Source organism: Marmota monax, unplaced genomic scaffold (genome assembly GCF_021218885.2).
Source record: "Marmota monax isolate L192 unplaced genomic scaffold, Marmota_monax_Labrador192_F-V1.1 WCK01_AAM20220418_F8-fsc00014, whole genome shotgun sequence".
Classification (NCBI taxonomy): Eukaryota; Metazoa; Chordata; class Mammalia; order Rodentia; family Sciuridae; genus Marmota; species Marmota monax.
Window position 1 is genome coordinate 219,011 of NW_026695222.1, and position 23,494 is coordinate 242,504.

General features: G+C 33.3%; 1 protein-coding gene across 4 annotated transcripts in view; it reads left to right on the forward strand.

The window, feature by feature from the left end:
• Positions 1-23,494, forward strand: part of Esf1 (ESF1 nucleolar pre-rRNA processing protein homolog) — an 81,721-nt gene that overhangs the window by 14,612 nt on the left and 43,615 nt on the right. For all 4 annotated transcript variants that reach the window (XM_046433173.2, XM_058575657.1, XM_046433172.1 and 1 more), the window contains 2 exons: positions 1,569-1,716; positions 7,027-7,185. In XM_046433173.2, coding sequence (XP_046289129.1) covers positions 1,569-1,716; positions 7,027-7,185 — 307 coding nt within the window. The remainder of the gene's footprint in view (positions 1-1,568; positions 1,717-7,026; positions 7,186-23,494) is intronic.

Below are 23,494 nucleotides of genomic sequence, written 5' to 3' on the forward strand. Positions count from 1 at the left end.
TGTCTTTCCCACACTCTTAGTCAAACAGTTTCTTTCGGATTGGAATATAGCTCAGTGGTAGAGCACTTGCCTAGCATGGCCCTGGGTTTGATCTCTAGCACCACTTAAAAATACTCCCCCAAACAGCTAAATTTTTTAATAAGTAATATGTTAGCTATTAATAGCCTATTGAATAGGAGAAAGAAAGTAACAGATTTCCTCAAATGACAGTTAAGCAAAGCTAGTGAAAGTTTACAACAGGAGCACATTTTCTGCTGATAATGTCAAACCACCCCCTTTCACCCCCCAGTACTGGATATTAAACCCAGGGCCTCATACAGCCAAAGACTGTACCATCAAGCCTTTTAAAATATTACTTTGAGATAGGGTCATGCTACATTGTGCTGGCTGGCCTTAATCTTGGAGTCCTTCTGCCCAGCCACCAGAGTAACTGGGAGTATAGGCAGGTGCCATGCACCTAGCATAATTGAAAATTAAAAAAAAAAAACAAAACAGAAGCAGAATAATTCAGGACTGTTAGTTGTCACATTAATACTTAATAAGAAACAGCCAAAGGATTTCTGTGTGTTGAAATAGTTTGTTGCTTAGTGGACTGATTTCTTCTGTTTACCTTACTCTAAACCTCTACCCACAGCTTTACTTTGCAGCAGCCACAATGGTTTCCCTTTGCCTTTCCTGTACTCTCCAAGAAGGGGCTAGTGGCAGAAGGAGGTCTATATCTGCCACCTGCAGTGGGAACTATATGGTATTGATTTAGTTACTGAGTATAGTAAAACCCTACTATAGTGTGGAAAGTAAAGTCTGAAAAATTCAGTCACATAAAATGTAAGGTCATGTTATTTTCAAAATGAAGTAGTGGCCTTAGCTAACCATCAAGTCTTGATTTTTTTTAGTCCTTACTGTATCATTACCATTTATCTTAGTTCCAGCAATAGACTTAATTATCAGAGTAGGGATAATTCTGAATCTTTTTAAAAAAATTTTTATTTGTTCTAACTAGTTATACATGACAGTAGAATGCATTTTGACATATTGTACACAAATTGACCACAACTTCTCATTGCTCTGGCTATACATGGTGCAGAGTCACTCCAGTGGTGTAATTATACATGTATATAGGGTAATAATGTCTTGTTTCATTCTACTGTCCTTCCCATCCCCACAGCCCCACCCCTCTGCTCACCTCCTCTGCACAAACCAAAGTCCCATCATTCATCCCTATCCCACCCGCTACGTCCCACCCCCACTATGGATCTACATCTGCTTATCAGGGAAAACATTCAGCTTTTGGTTTTCTCCATCAAACTTATTGTGCAACATTGATTTTTACTTCAAATAATGGAGTATCCTGCCTGTAGCAGAGAAATAGGAAAGAAATGATATAAGTTCATTAAAACTAATTCCCTTGCCACTGTTTATTAATCGTGTCATTCATATATTTGTTTTAGCATATCTTTACTTGTTTAACTTACAACTGTTAAACATCCAAAATAACAGTATTCTTATTTTTTAACAAGTGTGAGTTGTTGACATTTCCATATTTGTTTATTTTGTTTTCATTGGTAAAGGTGGAGATAACTTGGGATGAGACTGATCATGAAAGGATCACAACACTCAACAGAAAATTTAAAAAGGAAGAGCTTTTGGACATGGATTTTCAAGCCTATTTAGCTTCCTCTAGTGAAGATGAGGATGAGTTAGAGGAGGAGATACAAGGTACTTGCTGATCTTTTAGTAACTGTCATGGAAATATATCCTTAGCAGTAGTTTAAAGGGGAGAGTCTTAAGCCATCTGCAAAGCATATTCATATTCATAGTATTAGATACGTCTTTAGATAGTGTTTGAAAACAAAATTTTTAAGTGTTTTTTTTTAGCCTGAATTTCTTTAACCATAAGCATTTTATTTAAAACCCTAGCCTTACAAAGAGACCTGGCCTTTTAGACTTGTTGCGATTTGTATATTTATACAATCTCTCAATGAACTTGTAAAATGCTGTGTTAATCCTCCTTTTTAAACAAAGAGATTGGGGATTAATTGAATATATTTTACATAACATTTATTTCAATAAGTTTAGAACATTCACTTCTGAAATTAAGACTTGCAGACTTAACTTATTGAAGTCTGAAGGCAAAAATAAGCCAGGCATGGTGGTGCACAACTGTACTGTGAGCAACTTGAGAGGCTGACTAGGATTGCAAGTTCCAGGCCAGCCTCAGTGACTCAATGAAACCTTGTCTCAAAAAAAGAAAAAATTAAGAGGACTTGAGATATAGCTCAGTAGTAGAGCATCCTGGGTTTAATCCCTAGTACTGAAAAAAACAAATAAATAAATAAAGGCAATATTTCTTTAAACCTTTATTTTGTTTTTATTAATTTATTTATACCTAGTGTTGAGAATTGAACCCAGTGCCTCACATGCTAGGCAAGAGTTCATCACTGAGCCACAATCCCAGCCTTCTAGAATAATGTAGTAATCTTTAAACAAGTTTGATATTATCATCATGTGTTGTAATGCTACTTATTTTTAAATACCACAGGTTGTAATATTGCCATTTTGTACTACCTTTAAGTTTCACCTCTTCCTGTGCTCTTTTTTTCTTTCTAAATCTGGGATCATGTTCATTCTTCTTGAATATGCCTTCAGAATTTCCTGTAGGGTGTGCTGGTGTCAAACTGTTGAGGTTAGTTTGTCTTTCAAAACAGCTTTATTTTGCTTTCATTTATAAAGAATTCCAAGTTGGCATTCCTTTCCACTGCCACATTGATAACTACATTCTGTTATCTTCTGTCTTGTTTTTAGAAATCAGCTACCTTTTTAGACTTTTTAAAAGTTTGTCTAGTCGCTTTTAATTTTTATTTATTTATTTCTCCAGTTTCACTATGATGTTTCTTAAAGCTGACTAATTTTTGTTTATTGAACTTGGGGTTTGTAGGGTTTCCTAAATCTATGATTGGGTATCTTTCATCAGTATTGGAAAATTCTCAGCCATTATGTTTTCAGGTGATTTTTCTCTTACCCTTTTGGTACTGTTAAATATGTATTAGAGCTTTTCACTATGTCTTCTCTATCTAGTAAATTTTGGGGGCTGGGGTTGCAGCTCAGTGCTAGAGTGTTTGCATGTGTGAGGCACTGGGTTCGATACTCAGCACCACATAAAAATAAATGAATAAATTTTTTACCTATTGTTTCCATTGCATTTTGGATTTTTTTTTAACCAATTTACTGCTTGTCTTTTCAGCAGTGTTGAATCTGCTAATAGATCTATCCATTGAGTTCTTAATTTTGGTTATTATATATTTCAACTTCTGGAAGTCCTTTTCCCCTATTTTTCCTGTCAACAACATTATTTTTATAAGTTTTATACTCACTGCAGATAGCTTTAACATATTCTTTTATTTCTATAAGTAATAAGCATGTTTTTATAGTCTGACAGTTTCAATATATATTTTACATTGGCTACTATTTTTTTAACAAGATATTTATCTTTATTTACTTGTGGGCCTTGTTATCTTTGTGTGCTGGTTTAATATCTGACATGAGGTTATCTTTCTTAAGAGAGTGAACTTTCATTTACTTTTCTCAGTCTAGGACCTTAAAACATTACTCCAAGTTTTAAGGCTTCTATGGATCAAGAAGTAGGAAATGCTTTCAGAGTAAACTGAGTCTTTAACACTGGGATCATCTCTCCAGTATTCCTTTCTTAATTTTGATGTGGTAATTCTTCACTAACTTGTCAGTTGGTTGAAACATTTCTTTCTTTTTTAAGTTTCTAGAGCTTTTTAAAAGATTTTAAAAATATTTCATCCAACTTTATGTTTTCAGTGAAAGGATTGATCTCAAGTACCTACTTTGCCTTATAGAAACAGAAAAATTCTCAGATTATTTTGATTCATTTAAGATTTTTCTTTTGATGATTGATATGGTTAATGGTTACTTTTAAATCATAAATTCTGTATGCTTTAAATAACCAAAGCCCCAAATAAATGTTTCCTGTATTAGATCTGTCTTTGAAAATTTTGATTGCTTGGTTGTAATTTCATGTCATATTTTGCTTGGTAACATATGCCAGATCCCTTCACATATTCATTCTTTTTATCTAATAGAAGAATTCCCAACTATGAAAAATTATGAGTAAGAGGATTAGCACTGATAGAAAGTGAAGAACCATAAATGTTAAACATGTAGATAAGTGTTTTAAATTAGCAAAAATGAGTATCTTTTAACTTAATAATTTATAGTTTGCTTTTTGGTTTTCCTTTTGCATAATATATTATTTTTATAGACTATTGATAAATAAATGCAAAAATGCTTCTTTAGTTTTAACATGGAGCCATTAAGCCTTGACTTTCTTAGATCTTGTGATTGGTCTATTACTGTTTCTTTTAGACTTTTGAATATAATGCTTCATTTTTAAAAGTTTTTCATAAAATACTAGTCTTGAATAGTATTCCATACATAGAATGGAAAAATCATGTTTAATCATTCTAGTTTATTTGTTGAGACATCATGTAATAAAACCACATAATTGCTTAAGTATTTAATAGTCTTTGAAAATATATAATTTGCAATGGTAGTTATGTTGGGCACAAAAGACTTCACATATTTTTAAGGCCTCAGTGGCTGTTGCTTATTTATTTTTTTGGCATTCTGAAGAACTAAGTGAACATTTTATTTCTTAGTGCTGTGCTATTTACAAATAACTTTTATGTCCTTTTCCCTGATAAATGTGGAGAGACATATATTTATTTATATTTTCTTTTTATTTGTATGTCTTTTAGACAGTTAGCACTTTTCTGAAAATTCTGGATAGTTTTTCTTATCTCAGCTCTAAAATACAGGGAAAATATAATATTCCATGAATATTTGTGAAGTTTGGATCCAAGTTTTTCAAGTAGGTTTCTTTGGTATGGGAAAACTGAGTTAAATTTTTAAATGACATGATTGACATTAAGATACATAATATTATGAATAAATAAAGATTAATTTGTCAGTACATTCTCGTTAAGAACTTGGGTTTTATGGGTTTCAAATCCTGACTTCACCACATAGTGAAATAACATATATTAAGTTTTCTAACTGTCTTCCCTATTTCTTTCTTTCTGTATCTATGAAAGAAAGATCATAACAATACTGGGCTCATGGTTGGAAAGATTGAAATAATGTACATGAATTAATCAGTATACTACCTTGCCTTATATATTTTTATTTCTTAAAACTTTAAAGATTAATACCTGTTCATTTGAAATATACTACTTATTAAATTTTTTAAGGTGTGCCTTTTTCATCAGTATTTCAATTGAGAGTAAAATTACTTTTATCTTTAATTTATTTCCTCTGATAGCTACATTAGTATACTTGAATGCTTTCGAGTTACTAGATGCTCCTGATTATTGTTTATGAGAGTAGTTTACTCTTAAATTTTTTAAAAAAACTACTTATATAGTACTAAGACTTTCACAAAGTATTGTCCTTGAATTGGGGGGAAAACCAGACCTACATGAGTTATTCCACATTTTAGAGCTGGAAAAAATCAATTTAAAGTAAGCCATCAGAGTCTTACCACTAAAATTTCAACCTGGAAGGAGGTTGCTTCTAATTATGTTTTCAGAAGTAAGCTTTTAATAGAAAGAAATACATTGCCATTTTGTTAATGTGTTCCTGATGTTTTATCCATTGAATTACAGGATTCATGACAGAATTCCATCCAACATTATTATTGTGGCACCAACAGGAAAAAAATGAACTTCAGCTGTTTGAGTGAAAATGTGTGATAGGATGGAAAGAATGTCCTCTGCCATTTTGCCATTTTTTTATTCTTTTAGAGGGGAGGGAAAAAAAATACACATACACACACACACATATATAAAATTACTCAATTTTTCCTTATCACTGTTTTTTTAATACGTAAGGAGTATACTCACACTGATGTTTCACAGGTGTCTACTTAGTAATGTCAAACGTTTTTGGTGAACAGTAAGCCATAAGTTTTAAAAGGAAGGGATTTCATTATTCTGCTTCTAAATTTTCCTTTACTAGGGACATTTAGTCAATTCAGTATGACTTGTATGTTTTGCATTAAAACCCAAGTTCTTAATTTATGTTTTTGACTTGGAGAATTACAGTGGAAATGTAGAACAAACAAACTTCATGTATTAGTTTTCTTTGATATTTGTTGCCCATGAATTTTATACTGTTCCTTTGTATTCGAACTATTTTTATGAAAGTAGGAAATGGAATTGTGAATGTTTTTCCACACAGTGAAATTAATTGAATTAACTCCTAATTTATTTGTTTTTATCATTAGTAAATTAATTAACAAGATCCTTAGAGTAAGTGTGATTGCTTACAGTCAAATGGAAAGAAATTAGTGTTCTTAGGTTTGGATTTTATAACTTCTTTCATCTCTTTTCTTCAGCCTAAGAAGCTAAATCCATCTACCAAATTCAGTCCAAAATATTCAGAACATTTGATTAGAATATTTTTTAAGGTACTGGATGGCAAAGGACAGAAAGTCCGCTGTCTGCAGTTCTTATTAACTTGCAGCTTAAAAGGAAGAGAAGAAGTCTAAGGATGTTGTATAATTAGAGAATTATTTTAAAATATGATAAAAAAGGGCAGTTAACTTGTAAACTACTATAACACTGCTACCTTATATTGCAGCTGAGTTTTATTATACATAAGACCTAAGTCTTTCATTTAATTCATTTGCTTGTCAGAAGTTGAAGTCTGATTTCAATATTCTGTGCTTGCGAGGCTGGGATTGTAGCTCATTAGTAGAGCGCTTGCCTAGCATGTGTGAAACACTGAGTTCAATCCTCAGCACCACATAAAAATAAATAAGTAAAAATGAAGATATTGTGTCCATCTACAACTAAAAAGATAAAAAAAAAAAACCTAAAAATATATTCTGTGTATGTCTGATAACATTGTTTTAGAAAATTGCTGGAGTAACTGTGAGATCTAAACACTGGAATTAGAAATGAATTGTTTCTGTGTATTAAATTATATTGATTTTTCTGTTAGGTGATGATAGAGTCAATGTGGAAGATGGAAAAACAAAGAAAACTCAGAAGGATGATGAAGAACAAATTGCTAAATATAGACAGCTCTTACAAGTTATTCAAGAAAAAGAAAAGAAAGGCAAAGAAAATGATATGGAAATGGAGATTAAGTGGGTTCCAGGTAAAAATTAGATACTAAATATGTTCTGGTTTTTCTTTATTTAGGGTTTTGAGTGCATTTTAGATACAAAGGTAAAGAACTCAACTCTTCTTTGGAAATGCAAGTTTAGAAATCTTATTTTTCAGAACTGTTTTGGTGAGGAAATTAATGTGGCATTTATTACTTCAGGACTAGCATTTTAGAGTCTTACAAACATACTCTTAATTAGTTTCTTTGATCTATTAACTATAAATTATTACTGCCCATTTATGAAAGTAGACTTTTCCTAGGCCTGACTCTTGTACTCTTAGAATATAGAAACTTGAATCTAGTTACAATGTGATCTGAAATTACTTCATATACTTCTTTTCAAAATATGTAATTATCAAGTGGTCTTTTCTCCCATAATCCCTCCTATCCTATTCATGAGGTTTCACTAACATATAACATGTATTATATATATAGTCTTTTATCACATTTTTTTATGTAAATAAAGAAATATGGTGTAGTAGAGTAGTACAACACTAGAATAATGCTAATTAAAATAATGTCAAAGCTAGGATAAACTGGAATTGTTCTATAGCACTCACATTATATTTTTTTCCAATAGTCTTGGGGCAATCATCATGTGCTTTTGCAACTGATACCATTTTTGCAGATTTCTGCTGTTTACATTCAGTTGTTCCCTCAGTATCCTTGGGGAATTGGTTCCAGGATCCCCCATTAATACCCATATCTACAGATGCTGAAGTCTCTTATAGAATAAAATGGTCTATTATTTGCAAGTAACCTACGTAAATCCTCGTGCACACTTTAACCTTCAGATTACTTATAATACCTAATACAATGTAAATGCTCTGTAATAGTTGTCTTACTGTATTGTTTAAGGAATAATGACAAGAAACAAAGTCTGTTCATGTTTAATACAGACACAGTTTTTTAAAGAAAATATTTTTGATCCAGAGTTGGTTGAATCCATGCATGCAGAATTCATGAATACAAATTTTTGCCCATGTTAATGAGAACTTTTGGTCTGTAGTTGTCTTGAAAAGTCCTTGCTATCAGGATAATGCTGACCTCATGAAGTAAAAATGGGAACTGTTCCCTCTTCTATTTAGTAGTACCTTTTTATCTGAACTTTTTCATTTGTGGATGTAATATTAATAAAATGAAAATGTAAAATGAATTGTCATCTATAATTCCACTACTGGTATTCAACCACTGCTTAGACAGATTGCTGTTGAATTTACTATTTCTGTTTAGCCATATTTGTAATCTTTCACTACAATAGATATGTGGAATTGAAAAGAAAAATGACAGGTTGATTCTAAACCCACAAATATCAGTCCTTTCTTAAATCTCTTCACTTTCATCCCTAGCCAAGTAATTGGCTTGCTGCTTTTTTTTTTTTGCCTTTTAATTTGAACGACTTGATTTTTTTGCACAGATGTTTTTTCTTTTTTCCCTTGCACTAGAACTACTTTTATGTATGTGAAGACTAGTAGAGAACAACCAGGCCACAGCGAGAAGCAGATGCTGGCAGTCAAGCTAACTTATAGTTAGTTATGTGACTTCCTCCCTCACATAGTAACTGCACATATGCTGTAGATCAACCTGTGGTTCTCTCACAAGCTGTTAAAACTACCAGTGTCAAAACCTCAAATGTTAAGTCTCACATGCCAAGTGTCTAGGATGTTATAAATAATCTATAGCTTTTCCATATCCTGAATTATTTTCTTAGGATAGCTTCCCAGAAATAGAAATAAAGGGCATGAATATTTTTTGTATCTTGAGGTTATTGCCAAATTTCTTTCCAAAAGTGATATACCAGCTTACAATGCCTTTAGCAATCAGCACGAGTGCCAGTGTCATGGAATTATCATCACTCTTGGGTGTATATATATTCTTTTTTCTTTTAATTGAGTGGAGAAAAATTAACTTTCTCAAATAGACAAGTGAACACCTCAATTTACAATAATGTTTTAAACATTCTACACTAATATTTTTGAAAGCCCCTGGATTACCTGAACCCTTATTATATACATGCATATGTGTACATGTGAGTATAAAAATATAAAGGGTCTTTTACATACTCTACATCATATGAGATCATTGAGCTAATCTTTCTGAACATTAGTTTACTCATTTGGAAAGTGGGACTAATAATTCCTTTCTTATTCAATTTAAGATATTTATAAGGCACCTTATAAATCTCAAAGTATGGTTTATGGCATTTGTGTGTTTTGGTGGATTTGTGTGTTTGATTTTCTGCTGTTATACTTTAGTAAACCACAGAGGGTCAGTATGAGATTATGTCATTCCTTGGTCCTTCTGTTGCTTGAGTCTCCAATATACTTAATTCTTCAGAAAAATAAGTACCTTTAATCATTGTTTGGTTTGATTTTTAAAAGAAATTTTAGTTCAAACTATTTAAACTTTTTCTTTTTACATTGGGTTATACAAACTTATAACAAGAGTTTAATTCCTGAAGTATAACTTATTAGGGGAGATAACAGATTATTGGGTATAACAACTGAAACTAACTCCTCTTTTTATTGATATATTTTCCTATGGAATTGTAATAATACCTTATTAATTAGAATTGTAAATTATAAAAATGTTAATTATAAGTTGTTAATTTGATGTATGCAAAGTAATATCTCCTATCTCCATGTGCTGCTAAAGTTATCCTTCTTGACTCACTTTAATTAGTGGATAAGGTTATGCATGTAATTAACATATTAGGTTTTCATCAATGCATTTGCCTCAGTGAGTTTGTGATATACCTATAGATGAAGTTTATATCAGTTTTATTTCTTACATAACCTTATCTGTATTAATAGTTCAATTAATACGCATGGCAATACTTTTTTTGTAGATAATGCAAGCTGAATAATAATAATACCTATGGAATTTTATTTAGAACATGAACAAACAATGTGTTCCTAAAAAGGAGCTGGGGATATAGCTCAGTTGGTTGAGTGCTTGCCTCACATGCACAAGGCCCTGGGTTCAATCCCCAGCATCACAAAAAAAGGCCTCTTTTTTTTTTAGCTGAGTCTAATTTAATAGACACTAATGAGAAAAGGATATCTGGTCTTTTATTCTACTCAACATTCTTCAGTGCCCCAGCTTTCATAGTTTAACCCATCAAATACTTACTGAGCACTAGTTATTATACAGGAAATTATTCTAGACATCTGTGTGAAAGACATACACAAACACCTGATCTCGTGGATCTTATATTCTGGTGAGGGGAGACAGATGATAAACAAACAAGAAAAACATTTGAGCAGAGACTTAAGAAAGTAGAGAATGAGCCATGCATAGGAAGACTGAAAGCAGAAAAAATAACATGAGTTGCTTTGAAACTATAGTTTATCTATTGTATTTGAGGATTAGTAGAAATAACGTTGTAACTGGAGTGGAGAGGGTGGAGAAGCAAAAAATAGAGGGCAAAAGGGTATCTTGGAATCAGATTTGAAGGTCTTGTAGGCCATTAGAAGAGTATGAACCTCCCCTGTGAGATGAAGAACATTGTAGGTTTTGAGCTGAGGAGGAGGATATTTTTTTTTTAATTTATTTTTTTATTGGTTGTTCAAAACATTATAAAGCTATTGACATATCATATTTCATACAATAGATTCAAGTTGGTTATGAACTCCCAATTTTACCCCAAATACAGATTGCAGAATCACATCGGTTACACATCCACATTTTTACATAATGCCCTATTAGTAACTGTTGTATTCTGCTACCTTTCCTATCCTCTACTATCCCCCCTCCCTCCCCTCCCATCTTCTCTCACTACCCCATCCACTGTAATTCATTTCTCTCCTTGTTTATTTTCCCATTCCCCTCACAACCTCTTATATGTAATTTTGTATAACAATGAGGGTCTCCCTCCATTACCATGCAATTTCCCTTTCTCTCCCTTTCCATCCCACCTCATGTATCTGTTTAATGTTAATCTTTTCTTCCTGCTCTTCCTCCCTGCTCTGTTCTTAGTTGTTATTTTTAATGGGATCACTTTTGGCTGCTCTGGCTAATAGATTAAAGCCAGAAAACAAGAAAAAAAATGGGGAGTAGTTGCATTAATGGTGAAATAATGAAGATTATGATTAGAACATGTTTGCAAGAGAACATCAAAATTCTTTTTTTTCCCCAAATGTTAATTTGATGATTCCTGTCAGATACCAACTAGACATTGTAAGGAATCAAATAAAAGTTCCAGGAAGAAGTCAGGGATGGAGACATAAATTTGGGAATCTTCATTGTATAAACCTCTGAAAGTGAAAGAACAGGGTAGTGAATACAGGTAGAAAAGAAAAGAGGCTCAAAAACAGATATTCATGCCCTCCAGCATTTAGAGGCAGAGGAAATGAGGAGGGACCATCCAAAGCATCTGAGAAGAAACTGGCAGAGCTATGCAGAAGGAAATTCAGGGTTGTGGGACATACAGTTAAGAAAATTTTAATGAGAATAGAGCCCAATAAAATAAAGACTAAGGATGACCATTGGATTTGGCAAAGTAATGATCATTGGTGATATCAATGGTTCTGGTGAAATGGTGAGGGATGAAAGTGACTAAATCAAGACTAGGAGTAGAAGAATTGGAGACGGAAAGTATAGGCAAGTCCTTATTCTAAAATATTTGATAGAAAGTTGCAAGCACCATGACACTTCATCTCAAAAAACACTTCACTGCATAACTTGTTAATACAAAGACATTCTTCTACAGCAAGTATAATGCCATTGTCATACCGGGGAATTTAATATCAATATAATAGTAAAGTTTTTTATTTCAATAATCTATAGTTCTTCCCTGATCCAATATCCAGTTGACTAATAGAATCCCACTATCTGGTTTTGTCTGTTTGCTTACAATTCATTTAATAATTTTTGAAAGAGTCCTCTATAAATGAGATTATATACGTCCCATTGCTCCACATAAAGATATATAATGTTAGTTTGTCTTGTTATTTGTGCTATTAACTTTACTCACGGCAAGTGGCATCTGGCTGATTTCTCCATTGTAAGGGCACATTTTTTCCTTTGTAATTAGTAAGTAGTTTGGGGAAAATACTGTGTGAATATCTTGTCTTCCAGCATTTTACCTGGTGGTTTTAGTATTTATTGATAACCTATACTTGAGTATATTGTTGGTTGCAAAATACTAATTTTCTGTTTCTTTCATTCCTTCTATATTTATTAATTAGCACTGTAAGTAGTAGAGATCCTTCTTCAACCATTTTCTAAGTTACTATGTACTCATGGTTTGACAATTCTTGAATAGGTTCCTATAATGGATCACAGAAAAATGGATAAGAAACCAGAAAGGAAAGTGAAAGCAAGAAATAATTTTCTTTAAAATGGGAAAAGTAACTGCATGCTTTATGCTTCTGGGAATGAGTTAGAGAGAAAAAAAAAAAAGATAATTCAGAGAACTGTGTTCTAAAGTCAGTAACAAGAGTTGGTATATTTTTGTACAAGTGGAGAAAATAACTTCTGGTAGATGTGCATACAGTTAGTTCATCCATTTTAACAAGAGAAAAAAGATGTTAAAGAGAGTGCAGGAAGTCAGACATGGTGGCACCTGCCAATAATCCCAGATGTTCTGGAGGCTGAGGCAGGAGGATCATAAGTATAGGGCCAGCCATGGAAATTTAGATCCTGTCTTCAATCAAAAAAATAAAAAGAGCTAGGAATGTAGCTCAATGTAGAGTGCCCCAGGTTTGGTACTGCAAAAAAAAAAGAGAGAGAATGCAGAAGGAAATAGGATTGCTAAGCAGTAATAAGAATGCCCTTGTCATTTAAAGAAGATGAGTTGTCATGATTGCATGTTTTTCTTTAGCTACATTTTTTTCTTTTTAGTTACATATAATATTAGAATTCATTTTGACATAATTATAAAAGCATGGAATATAATTTGCTCTAATTCAGTCCCCAGTACGTCCCCTTTCTGTCCCCTCCTCCCTCTCCCGTTCTCTTCCCTCTATTGATCTTTCTGCTATTTACAGTTTTTTTTTTCCAGTTAATGTCTTATATTCATGGTGGTGAGATTCACAATTCATATGTATACAAAGGAAAAGTTGAGTCAGATTCATTCCACTGTTTATCCCTTATCCCGTCCCTCCGCCCTGCCCCTCAGTCCCTTCACCTAGTCCACCAATCTTTCTTCTATTTTTAATGGACACCCTCTCCTCCCTTTTTTTTCTCTCTCCCCCCCATCCCTCCCTCTCCGTCTCTCTTTTTACCCCTCTTAGTTTGGACTAGCTTCCACATTCAACCTTTGACTTTTGAGGTCTGGTCTTTAACTATATTTAATAGTATAGTACAGACATGGAGTAAGGAAAGTGTTAGATTAAACCAGACTAGTTTTGTCAACCAAGTATTACAAAGCTAGAGAGGGGCAAGGGGATTTAGAGTTACACACAAAGGACAATTGTAATGATGATCATGGTGTATTTTGGGTCATAAATGAAATGAAGTTATGTAGAAAGTGAAGGATAGTAAAAAGGTGAGAGAATTAATGGATTGTATTCCTGTATAAGACAGAAAAATTATTTGTCTTCAGGTACTAGAGAGAGTAAAATGGAAAAATTGGAACTGACTCTTGAAGAGTAGGGTGATTGAGATAGGATTATGGTGAGTTTGTAATCTGTGGTAATGACAGGATCTAGTTATAATCCTTCAAGTGGGTTTCTGAGATAGGTTGGTGTATAGAACCAAATAAGAGAGGGGATCAGTGAATTGTGAGGTCCAGGGTATTGGAAAGATCATCTGTGTTGATATTGAAATCATCAAGGATAGTGACAGAAGTATTGGAGAAAGTGGTAGTGAGCCAGCAACTAAAAGCTTCAAGAAATGAGGGGTAGTAACTATAGTACTTAGAAACCTACAATAAAAACGTATAGTAGCTGGTATGCTCTGATAACATGATATTCAAAGTTGGGGCTTAAGGATTGGATCAGCTAGTAGACTAGAATTGGCATCGAGTAGCATGGAGGCTAGACTTTGTCACAAGAGAGTTTGTCTCCTTAAAGGGACACAGCAGAGGTTGTGTCCTAAAAGGAGAACAAGTTTTTGGTTAGACCTAAATTAATAGGCAAATGGATAAAAGGGGTTTTGTTAATGACTATTCAGGGCTGACTATGACTGCTAATGAGGAGGGGGATTCAGTCATATAGAAAGAATGGGAACTGGGAATGTTTACTACTGTTTTTTAGAAGAGATAATTTGAAAGTTGGAGACTTCTTATGGGACGGGCTTAAGTATGAAAAAAGGGCATACAAAGTTAGTTCTCATGGTCTTAAAGCTTTAATAATGGTGAGACTGTGAACATCATGAAGGGTATCTTGTCAAGAACTCCCAGAGTATTCTTGGGAAGGAGGTGGCTAATCCAGAGGGAAGGAAAGAAGGACTTCTCTATCTTACCTACCAAAAGGAGTGAAAGAAGTGTTTCTTTCTTGATTCCCACTCCTTGTGGCACAGAGCAGGGGTGCAGCTCTTTTTTTATTCTACTTATTCTTTCTTCCACTTCACATTGTAATTGCATTTTCTGGTATGTGCTCCCTATCCTTTGTTTCTCCCTACCCCAAATATATATTTTTTTCTTCCATTGAGAAGTTTAAATACACAAGCATTAAGGACATGAATATATGGCTATTGTGTTATTCATTCTTTATTCAGAAATAAAATGTTTTGAATCAGTTGCACATTCCTTTTGTTAGGCAGCCCTGTTCCAGACATTTTCAGACATCTCAAAACCTGTTCACTATTTACTTTTGGCTATCTCTATTTCCATTTATTGCCAATGTATTCATTCTTTGAAATATATTTATTCACAAAAAAAATTTTTTTTGTTTTTAGTTAGAAGTTTAAAATAACCAGATGTTTAAATTTTTGAGTTGAGTTTAGAGGAGGACATTAAATGGAAAACCTGAACTTAAAAATAAGCTGAAAGAATTTGCAGTTTAAGTTGGGCTCAGTGGCGCACGTCTGTAATCCCATTGGCTTGGGAGGCTGAGACAGAAGGATCGTAAGTTCACAGCCTCAGCAACTTAGCAAGACTCTAAGCAATGCAGCAAGACCCTATCTCTAAATAAAATACAGAATAGGGTTGGGGATGTGGCTCAGTGGTTGAGTGCCCCTGAATACAATCCCGGGTACCTCCCCGCCTCCCCCCCCCCCAAAAAAAAAGAATTTGCAGTTTGCCTCCTATTTTTGTGATGTCACAATGCGCTGTTGTAACTTGCACAAAGTCTTACAGCTGGTAAGTGGCTAGAATTTTAAAACTTAAATGTGTGCTCCTTCCTTGAATCATCCAGTTAACAGGTTACCTATAAAGGCTTTGTAAGGTATAAGCTGAAACTTCATACTGTGCAAAAACATTTGAATCATGTGTGGAATGTGTAATAAAAATGAGAAGCAGCTAAAGTTATGTAAAAATGTTGCTAGCACATTTTCTCCATAGAGTTGCTGGGAAATTTCTCAGTGTTTCCTGAATTATTGTAAGATCTTTTTTTTTTTCCTCAGTAACATTAAGATTTGGATTTTTTTATTTGTTTGTTTGTTTTAAGTCTTCCAAGACTATTTAAAAACTAAGGGCATTTTTACATTAGTAGTTTCTCAAGATGCTAAAATTCTCATACCTTAAAAAGTTTCAGGTTAATTGGTCTCTCTATTCTTTTTGCCTCCATAGAATCCCAGTTAAATATATCCATCAATAAGGGACTCTACTTGCAAGTGTCTAGAATGTCTTTTAATGAAGTCCATTCTTCTTTACACATGTATCACACTAATTGTACTGTTTGCCTTGTGCCACTATTTCCAGACCATAGTACTTTTTAGAAAAATAAGTTGTGTTCTTTTGGAAGTCTGCTCAAAAAGAGAGAACTTATAACTTGCTGCATATATTATTTTCCCAGAGCCCACAGCTATGCTTTTTGAAGTTTTAAGTTCTTTAGTCTTTAAAGCAGGACTTTTGCCTATTCTATTTCTGGTTTTCCCACATCATCATCCTATCTATTTACCAACTGTCTGGCTAACAAATTGTCATTTTTCTTTGCACATGTTCCATATGTTATTTTGAGAGAATTCATTCAAACTACTTGCTTTCAACAGTTCCATTATTGCTGTCTTTTTCCTAAAATAGAAGATTCATATAACCCATAAATTTACTACCTTAACACATTCAGTTTTATACATTTTCTACAACTACTTGATTATATAAGGCCCCAGTTTTATATTTCACTTTTTTGTTTCATTTATCATATTTATTTTTATGTGTTTTAAAATAATTTCATGTTTGTCTCACATTCCATTGCATTTCTGGTTGATAAACTATAAATCACCCTCCTGGTGGTAAGGTTTTAGGCTCTTTATAATGTCTTGCTATTTTGGATAACATAATAACCTTTTACTGAATTTTCTTGAGAAAGAAATTCCTAAGAGTAGAACATCTTGTGTCTCTTATCATGTATTGCTTTTTGAAAGAGTTCTGTTAATTTGGGTGCTGGCTGAGGAACAAATTATTTTTTAGTTTTTGAAGACTCAGAAATGCTGATAAAATTATACATAAAGCTAAATCTAGTTTCTATAGTAGGTTCTTCAGATTTTGAAACCATGTAAAGGATTAGGCATAAGTATTTTTATATAGATGTTTGGTTTGATACAAAACTTAATCCTACTCTGGGAGCATATGCTGCATTCCTGTGCTCTCAAAGATTTGCCAGTCTTTTTCAGTGTTTTTTGGCTAGGCCCTTACAGAATGTTGTTCATTGATGATAGTGCAATAATAATTTTAAGCTTTGAGGTCGAAGGTGAAGCTGGTAAAAACTTCTGTAGCTTGAAATGTGCCTAGGACTGCTGATTTGCTGGTTTCTTGTGGGAGGAACCCTGTGTTATTTCTTATACATTTACAACATTGCCTTCCTTGCTTTAATCTTTGAGGGTGTGTGGAATAGCTCTCATTAAATGAGTTATCGAAAGACATATAATTAAGTCTACTCACTCAGCAACATGGAAAACTTTTATCTTTGAAGTTATTTGGCATGAACTTGAAAATTTGATCTTATATATGCCTAAAGATAAGTGCCACTAGTTTAACTTGGATGAGTTTCCTTTGGTATTTGGAATGATATGCTTTACGAGTAAATTGAAGCATGTACTTTGAAGGCATATGTGTTCCCAAGAATTGACTTGCATTGATTAGGGAAGTCTGTTTAAGACTTAACCAAACTTTTTTTGTGCATTGTCAGCTTCCATTGTCATAAAACATTTCATTTTAGGTTCCCATTGCTCATTTTTTTTCTGGGAATACAAGGAGATTAAAATGCCTTTCAAGTTATTTGGATGCATTATTTTAATTTAGAAGAATTATATTTTAAAATATACTTGAGTGAAGATAGAAGAAATTTGCACTTATTGGATGCCTGTGATATATCAGGAACTATTAGGTGTTTTATTTATTTAACTTTTTTCTTGGTAATTTTTAAAATTATTTCTTATATACATGACAATAGTGGAGTGCATTACATTCATAATTTTTATCCATTCACAGCACAGTTTTTCGTAACTCTGTATATAAAGTATGTTCACGCCAAATTATGCCATTATATATGAGCTCTCTTTTTTTATTACAATTTTTAATACACCTTTATACTGCAATTTATCATATCTGTTTGTATATAAGGTATGTCGACACCAAATTCACATCTTCATACATGAATTTTGTATAATAATGACCGTCTCCTTCCACTATCCTTGCTATTCCCCTTCTCCCTCCTTTTCCCTCCTACCCCTATTCCCTATCTAGAGGTAATTTTCCACCCATGCTCTCCCTCCCTATACCACTTTGAGTCACCCCCCTTATATCAGAGAAAACATTCGGCATTTGTTTTTTTGGGATTGGCTAATTCACTTAGCATAATCTTCACTTAGCATTGGAGAAGATTATGCTAAGTGAAGTTACTAAGTGTTTTAAAAACAATTTTATTTATTTATTTTTTTCTTGAAGGTCCTTGTTATAAAATTTTTTTTTTTGTTTTAATTAGTTACACTTGACAGTACAATGATCTGGACATATCATACATTTGAATCAAATGGGGCATAATTTCTCATTCTGAGTGTACAGGTTGCAGAATCACATAGGTCATACAGTCACGTATATACATACAGCAATACTAGTGTCTATTTTATCCTGCTGTCCTTCCTATCCTCCCTTCCCCTCCCCTCCCCTCCCCTCCCATCATTTCTCTCTACCCAATCTAATGTGACACACTTCTTTTTTTTTCCCCCTCACATCATCATACATGTAATCTGTATAACGATGAGGGTCTCCTTCCTTCTTCCATGCAATTCCCCTTCTCCCTCCCTTTCCCTCACACCTTTCTTCCCTACTTAGTGGCAATCTTCTTTTCATGCTCTTCCTCCCTATCCCATTTTGAGTCACCCCCCTTATATCAGAAAAGATATTCGGCCTTTGTTTTTTAGGGATTGGCTAACTTCAGTTAGCATAATCTGCTCTAATGCCATTCATTTTCCTGCAAATGCCATGATCTTGTTATTTTTTTTAATGCTGAGTAATATTCCATTGTGTATAAATGCCACATTTCGATAAATAAAAGTTAAAAGAATTCATAGCTAGAAAACCAGCACTTCAAAGCATTTTGGGCAAAATACTAAATGAAGAGGAAATGAAAAACAACAATGAATATCAACAGTGGGAGGTAGCACAGTAAAGGGAAAAACTAATCAAGGAGGGAAAACAAATCAAGTTAAATAACAAAAATAAACAAACATGGCTGGAAGTATAAACCATATCTCAATAGTAACCCTAAATGTGAATGGCTTAAACTCACCAATCAAGACATAGGATAGTAGACTGGATTTAAAAAACAGATCCAACAATATGTAGCCTACAGGAGACTCATCTAATAGGAAAAGACATACACAAGCTGAAGGTGAAAGGTTCGGAAAAATCATATCACTCACATGGACCTCGGAAGCAAGAACAATTTTACATTAAATTCGTAAAAGTGGTTAATACCTTACTTTGCAGAAGAAAAAAATGGAGATACCTACTTGCTTAAGGTAAAAAGCTGGGAGCAAGAACTAGTTCAAATCTTCATCTATCTGCAGAACTCATTAAAAATATTTAAGGGATACTTCTCTGGGATGCTAATTAAATTTGGGGCCTAATCTCTTAGTTTAATGTTCTTGCCAGTCTGAATGTGGTTACCATTGTGTGCACAAAGATAAATAAGACCCTCAGAGAATCTTACTTGAGAATTTGGGGGATTTTTTTTAAAAAAAACAGTAATAATTTACCTGACACAACCCACTTTGTGCTATTAAAACCTCTTAAGTGTGAGAACGTTTTAGTTCACAACTAGGATCACATCTGACAATATCTGAGAAAGGCTTCTGATTAATAAGCTGTTCTGAAGGTTTAAAAAAAAAGGCAAAGGGAAACTTTTAACATATTTACTGTTGGAGACTCAGACTTCTAGGCATGTATATTACTAGTTGGTATTTCAAGATTCTGATGTCTTTTTGGATCCATAGAATGTTTAATCTGTCATAGATTTCCTTAGTGGGTAATGTCACCAGATAATTCATCAAAATAGAAACAGTGCTTGCTTATAAAACAAGCCATGGAAATATTGAAGCCCTAAATTTTAATATTATTTTGATTCTGCATTAGTCTAACTTTTTTTATGTTGTATGTAGGAGATTGCCAACACAATATACTCAGTTAATTAAATATACAAAGTTGAAAGAGTAACCACCTTAAGTGATTACTTTGTTTCAAAGAGTTCCAACTATCTTACCATTAGTGGATGCCAAATTTGCCAAAATATTGATCCTTTAACCCTTAGTCCAGCCAGAGCCCCCAGACTATTTCCTTATCTGATTGCTTCTTAGTGTGCTATACAAACATTGTCATTTTATACATCTACCATAATAGGAAAAAGGATGGGAAGACACTCCTTTTTAAGTAGTTATTTGGAAAGTCTTTTTTTTTTTCCAGAAAGAAGTGCAGAAGTTCTTATCTGTAATTTTGCTTTCTGCAGTTTGACTTACTCATAGAGACCAAAAATATTAAATGGAAAATTCCAGAAATAAACAATTCCTAAGTTTTAAATTGCACATCATATTCTGAGTATTGTGATGAATTTTGTGCGATCTGGCACATGGCATATGTCATCCTTTTGTGTAGCATATCCACACTACATACACCACCAGTCCTTTAGTCATTTAGTAGCCAGATCAGTTACCAGATTTATTGTTTCAGTAACATACTGGTTGTAATATAAAGTTCAGTGCTATACAAGCTTCAGGCATGCACCAGGGTCTTGGAGTATTGTCCATGGATAAGGGGGAACCACTGTGGTCATAAAGTATGGGTAACATATATAAACTCATCTGCAGAAATGTGGAAGAACGTACTTAGACTGTAGCAAGAAAAACACTCTTGAATTAAGATGTAACTAGCTGTTATGAAGATTTTAAAATATTAGAATGCTAGAGAGAATTAAGTAATTTTTTCTTTTATAATAAAAAAAATTTTGAAATTGTTTTAGAAATGTCATTTTAACGGTACCCCAGCCTCAATATATCATATATTCATAGCTTCTGTGGTCAGAAACTTTCCCAGATAGAAAAATAATTACGTACCTGTGAATTTCAGGTCAATAACTTACAGATGAGTTTTTCAAATACAGTGTATAAAGTGAGACCTACTTATAATGAAATTTGAGATAGGATTGACAGTTTGATGTGATGATGGAAAAGGCCTAGAGGACTTGAAGTCAGAAAATCTGGGTTTAAATACTTATCATTTTGGTGAAGATTAAATCACAATAGGAAGGTGAAATCTAGTTTAGCACACAGTTTTCAAAATGTGTGCCAAAAAAGCATACATTCATTCATTACCTTTTTAATTTTTCAATTTTTATTTAGAAACAATCATATACTTAAATGATAATATATGCATGTGTACATATATCTGTATATGTGTGTGTGTGTGTGTAATTTGAAGAAAAATAATTCTGAAATTTCTGATATTCGCGTAGACATGACCAATTCTATAGTCCTATAGGTGATGCCCCAATTCCATCCCCCTACATTTTGTGTTAATCATTCCCTTCCTTTTCTACATATTTTACGACAGATGCATGTTTTCCCAACAATCTGTTGTTTTTTGTTAATTCTGAACTTTATAAAAGCATCTTCTGTACTCTCATGTCATTTGTGCTTTGCCATTTAAACATTCTGGTTTGTTGTCTATGTATTTTCTTGTATATGTGGTTTATTCATTTTCACCAATACATGGAATTCCATTTGTTGACTATCACAATGTTTCTAGTCTACTGCCAGTTATTATAGTTTATTGCTATTACTAACAATGCCTTTTAGAATATTATATTTGTTAATATTTTTCAGCTTGTCATATAGGTATATATTAGAATTTCTTGGATATATGTAGAATTTCTTGATTGTGGAGCATCCTCATAATTGTATTTACTAAGTCATGCCTAATTGTTTTCCCAAATGCTTGTACCATCTTTACTCTTATCAGTAATGTGAGTTCCCATAGCTCTTCATCCTTATCATTAATTGGTATTGCCCAACTTTCTCAATTTTGCTAGTTAGACATATAATTAATGGTGTTTTATTATGGTTTAATTTGTATATTCTCAAATATTTATTGAGTTCCTATTATGTACCAGACTCCAGTCTCATTATTGAAGATATATTGCCAATTAAAATAAAGGTCCAGACCTTCATTGGGTACTACACTCTAGTGTGAATGGGTTGTGGGAGGAAACAAAAGGATTTACTAAACAAATTGAATAAGTAAAATATGTATTATCTCAAGTGGTGATCAAGGACTATGAAAACAAAAACATGAAGCCCAAAAGGGCAATAGAGAAGAGAGTTCAGGGTTAGGAATGGCTAACAGTTTAAACAGGATAGTCGGGGAACTCTTCACTGAGAAAGTAACATTTGAACACAGACCTAATTGAAGTAAATAAATAAATGTGACCACCAGGAGTTATCCTGGGAAAGAATATTTCAGGCCAAAGAAGCAACAAATGTAAAGCATCCCCAGGATGAAACATTTTTGATATGTCCTGGAATAATGGGGAGACAAATATGGCTAAAGCAAAATGAGCCCTGGTATGGAGAATGGAAGATGAGGTCAGAGAGGTATTCAAATCGTGAAGAGTTTTATAGACCCCTAAATGATTTAGGCTTTTGACTCTTACATGAGATGGGAAATGGAAGTGACATGAAATCATGTCACTTTAGTATTTAAAAGAATTATTCAGGCATTTTATTAAACTACTAAATGAAGATGGTCATCACTTTGTGGTTTCTGTAAAATGACTTTATGTATTTTGGCTACTTTTATCGTTGTCTTATGTTTGTCTTCATGATACACAGGAGTTCTTTATATATTCTGAGCTGACATTTTATCAGTCATATATTTTGCAGATAATCTTTTGCTAGTTGGCGATTTTTCTTTTTTACTGTGTATAATGTCTTTTGAAGAATAGAAATGAATGATATGGGAAATTTGTTAAACTTATCCTTTTATTCTTAGGTTCACAATCCTTGGATTAAGACTCTTGCCATTGGCTCATTGTGGACCTCTTTTATTTATTTATTCTAATAATAAATGAGCCCATCGCAAAAGGTAGAACTTTGCAATGATTTATAGAATTACCTCTGTTTGGTCCTCCCCCTTTTCTCCATTCCGAAGGTACCTGTTATCCACATTCACCATTCATTCCTTTGCTTTCCATTGTGTATAGTTTTTTAAATATTTAATTGAAATTTGAGGATTGAATATGTTCAAGATATATAGCATATGGATCTGATATATGTATTATTGTGTAATGATTCCCACAAGCTAATTAACACATCCATCACCATTCATGCTGTACATAAAATCCTCAGAACTTGTTCAACATAACTGAAAGTTTGTACTATTGGATCAACATGTCCTCATACCTACCACTCTCCTCTCTCAGCCCCTAGTTCTAGGTTTTAATTAGAGCAAGATGATGACATTGTTTGGAAACGTAATGCACTCCTGCTGCTGATGTACTGTGAATTCCATAGAATTTAGTGGTAGAGAGCTGGAGGGGCAAACAGGGACAATAGTGTAGATGTATAGTTAACCTTAAAGGAATTCAAACATGGATTGTTTTGGGAAAACTGATGATTAGAGGCTTTTTATGGTAGGAAAAATGAATAGGAATAAAAGATAAGAGATTATTTCTTGTGGAATTATTTCTGGAGTTAGATGGTGGTG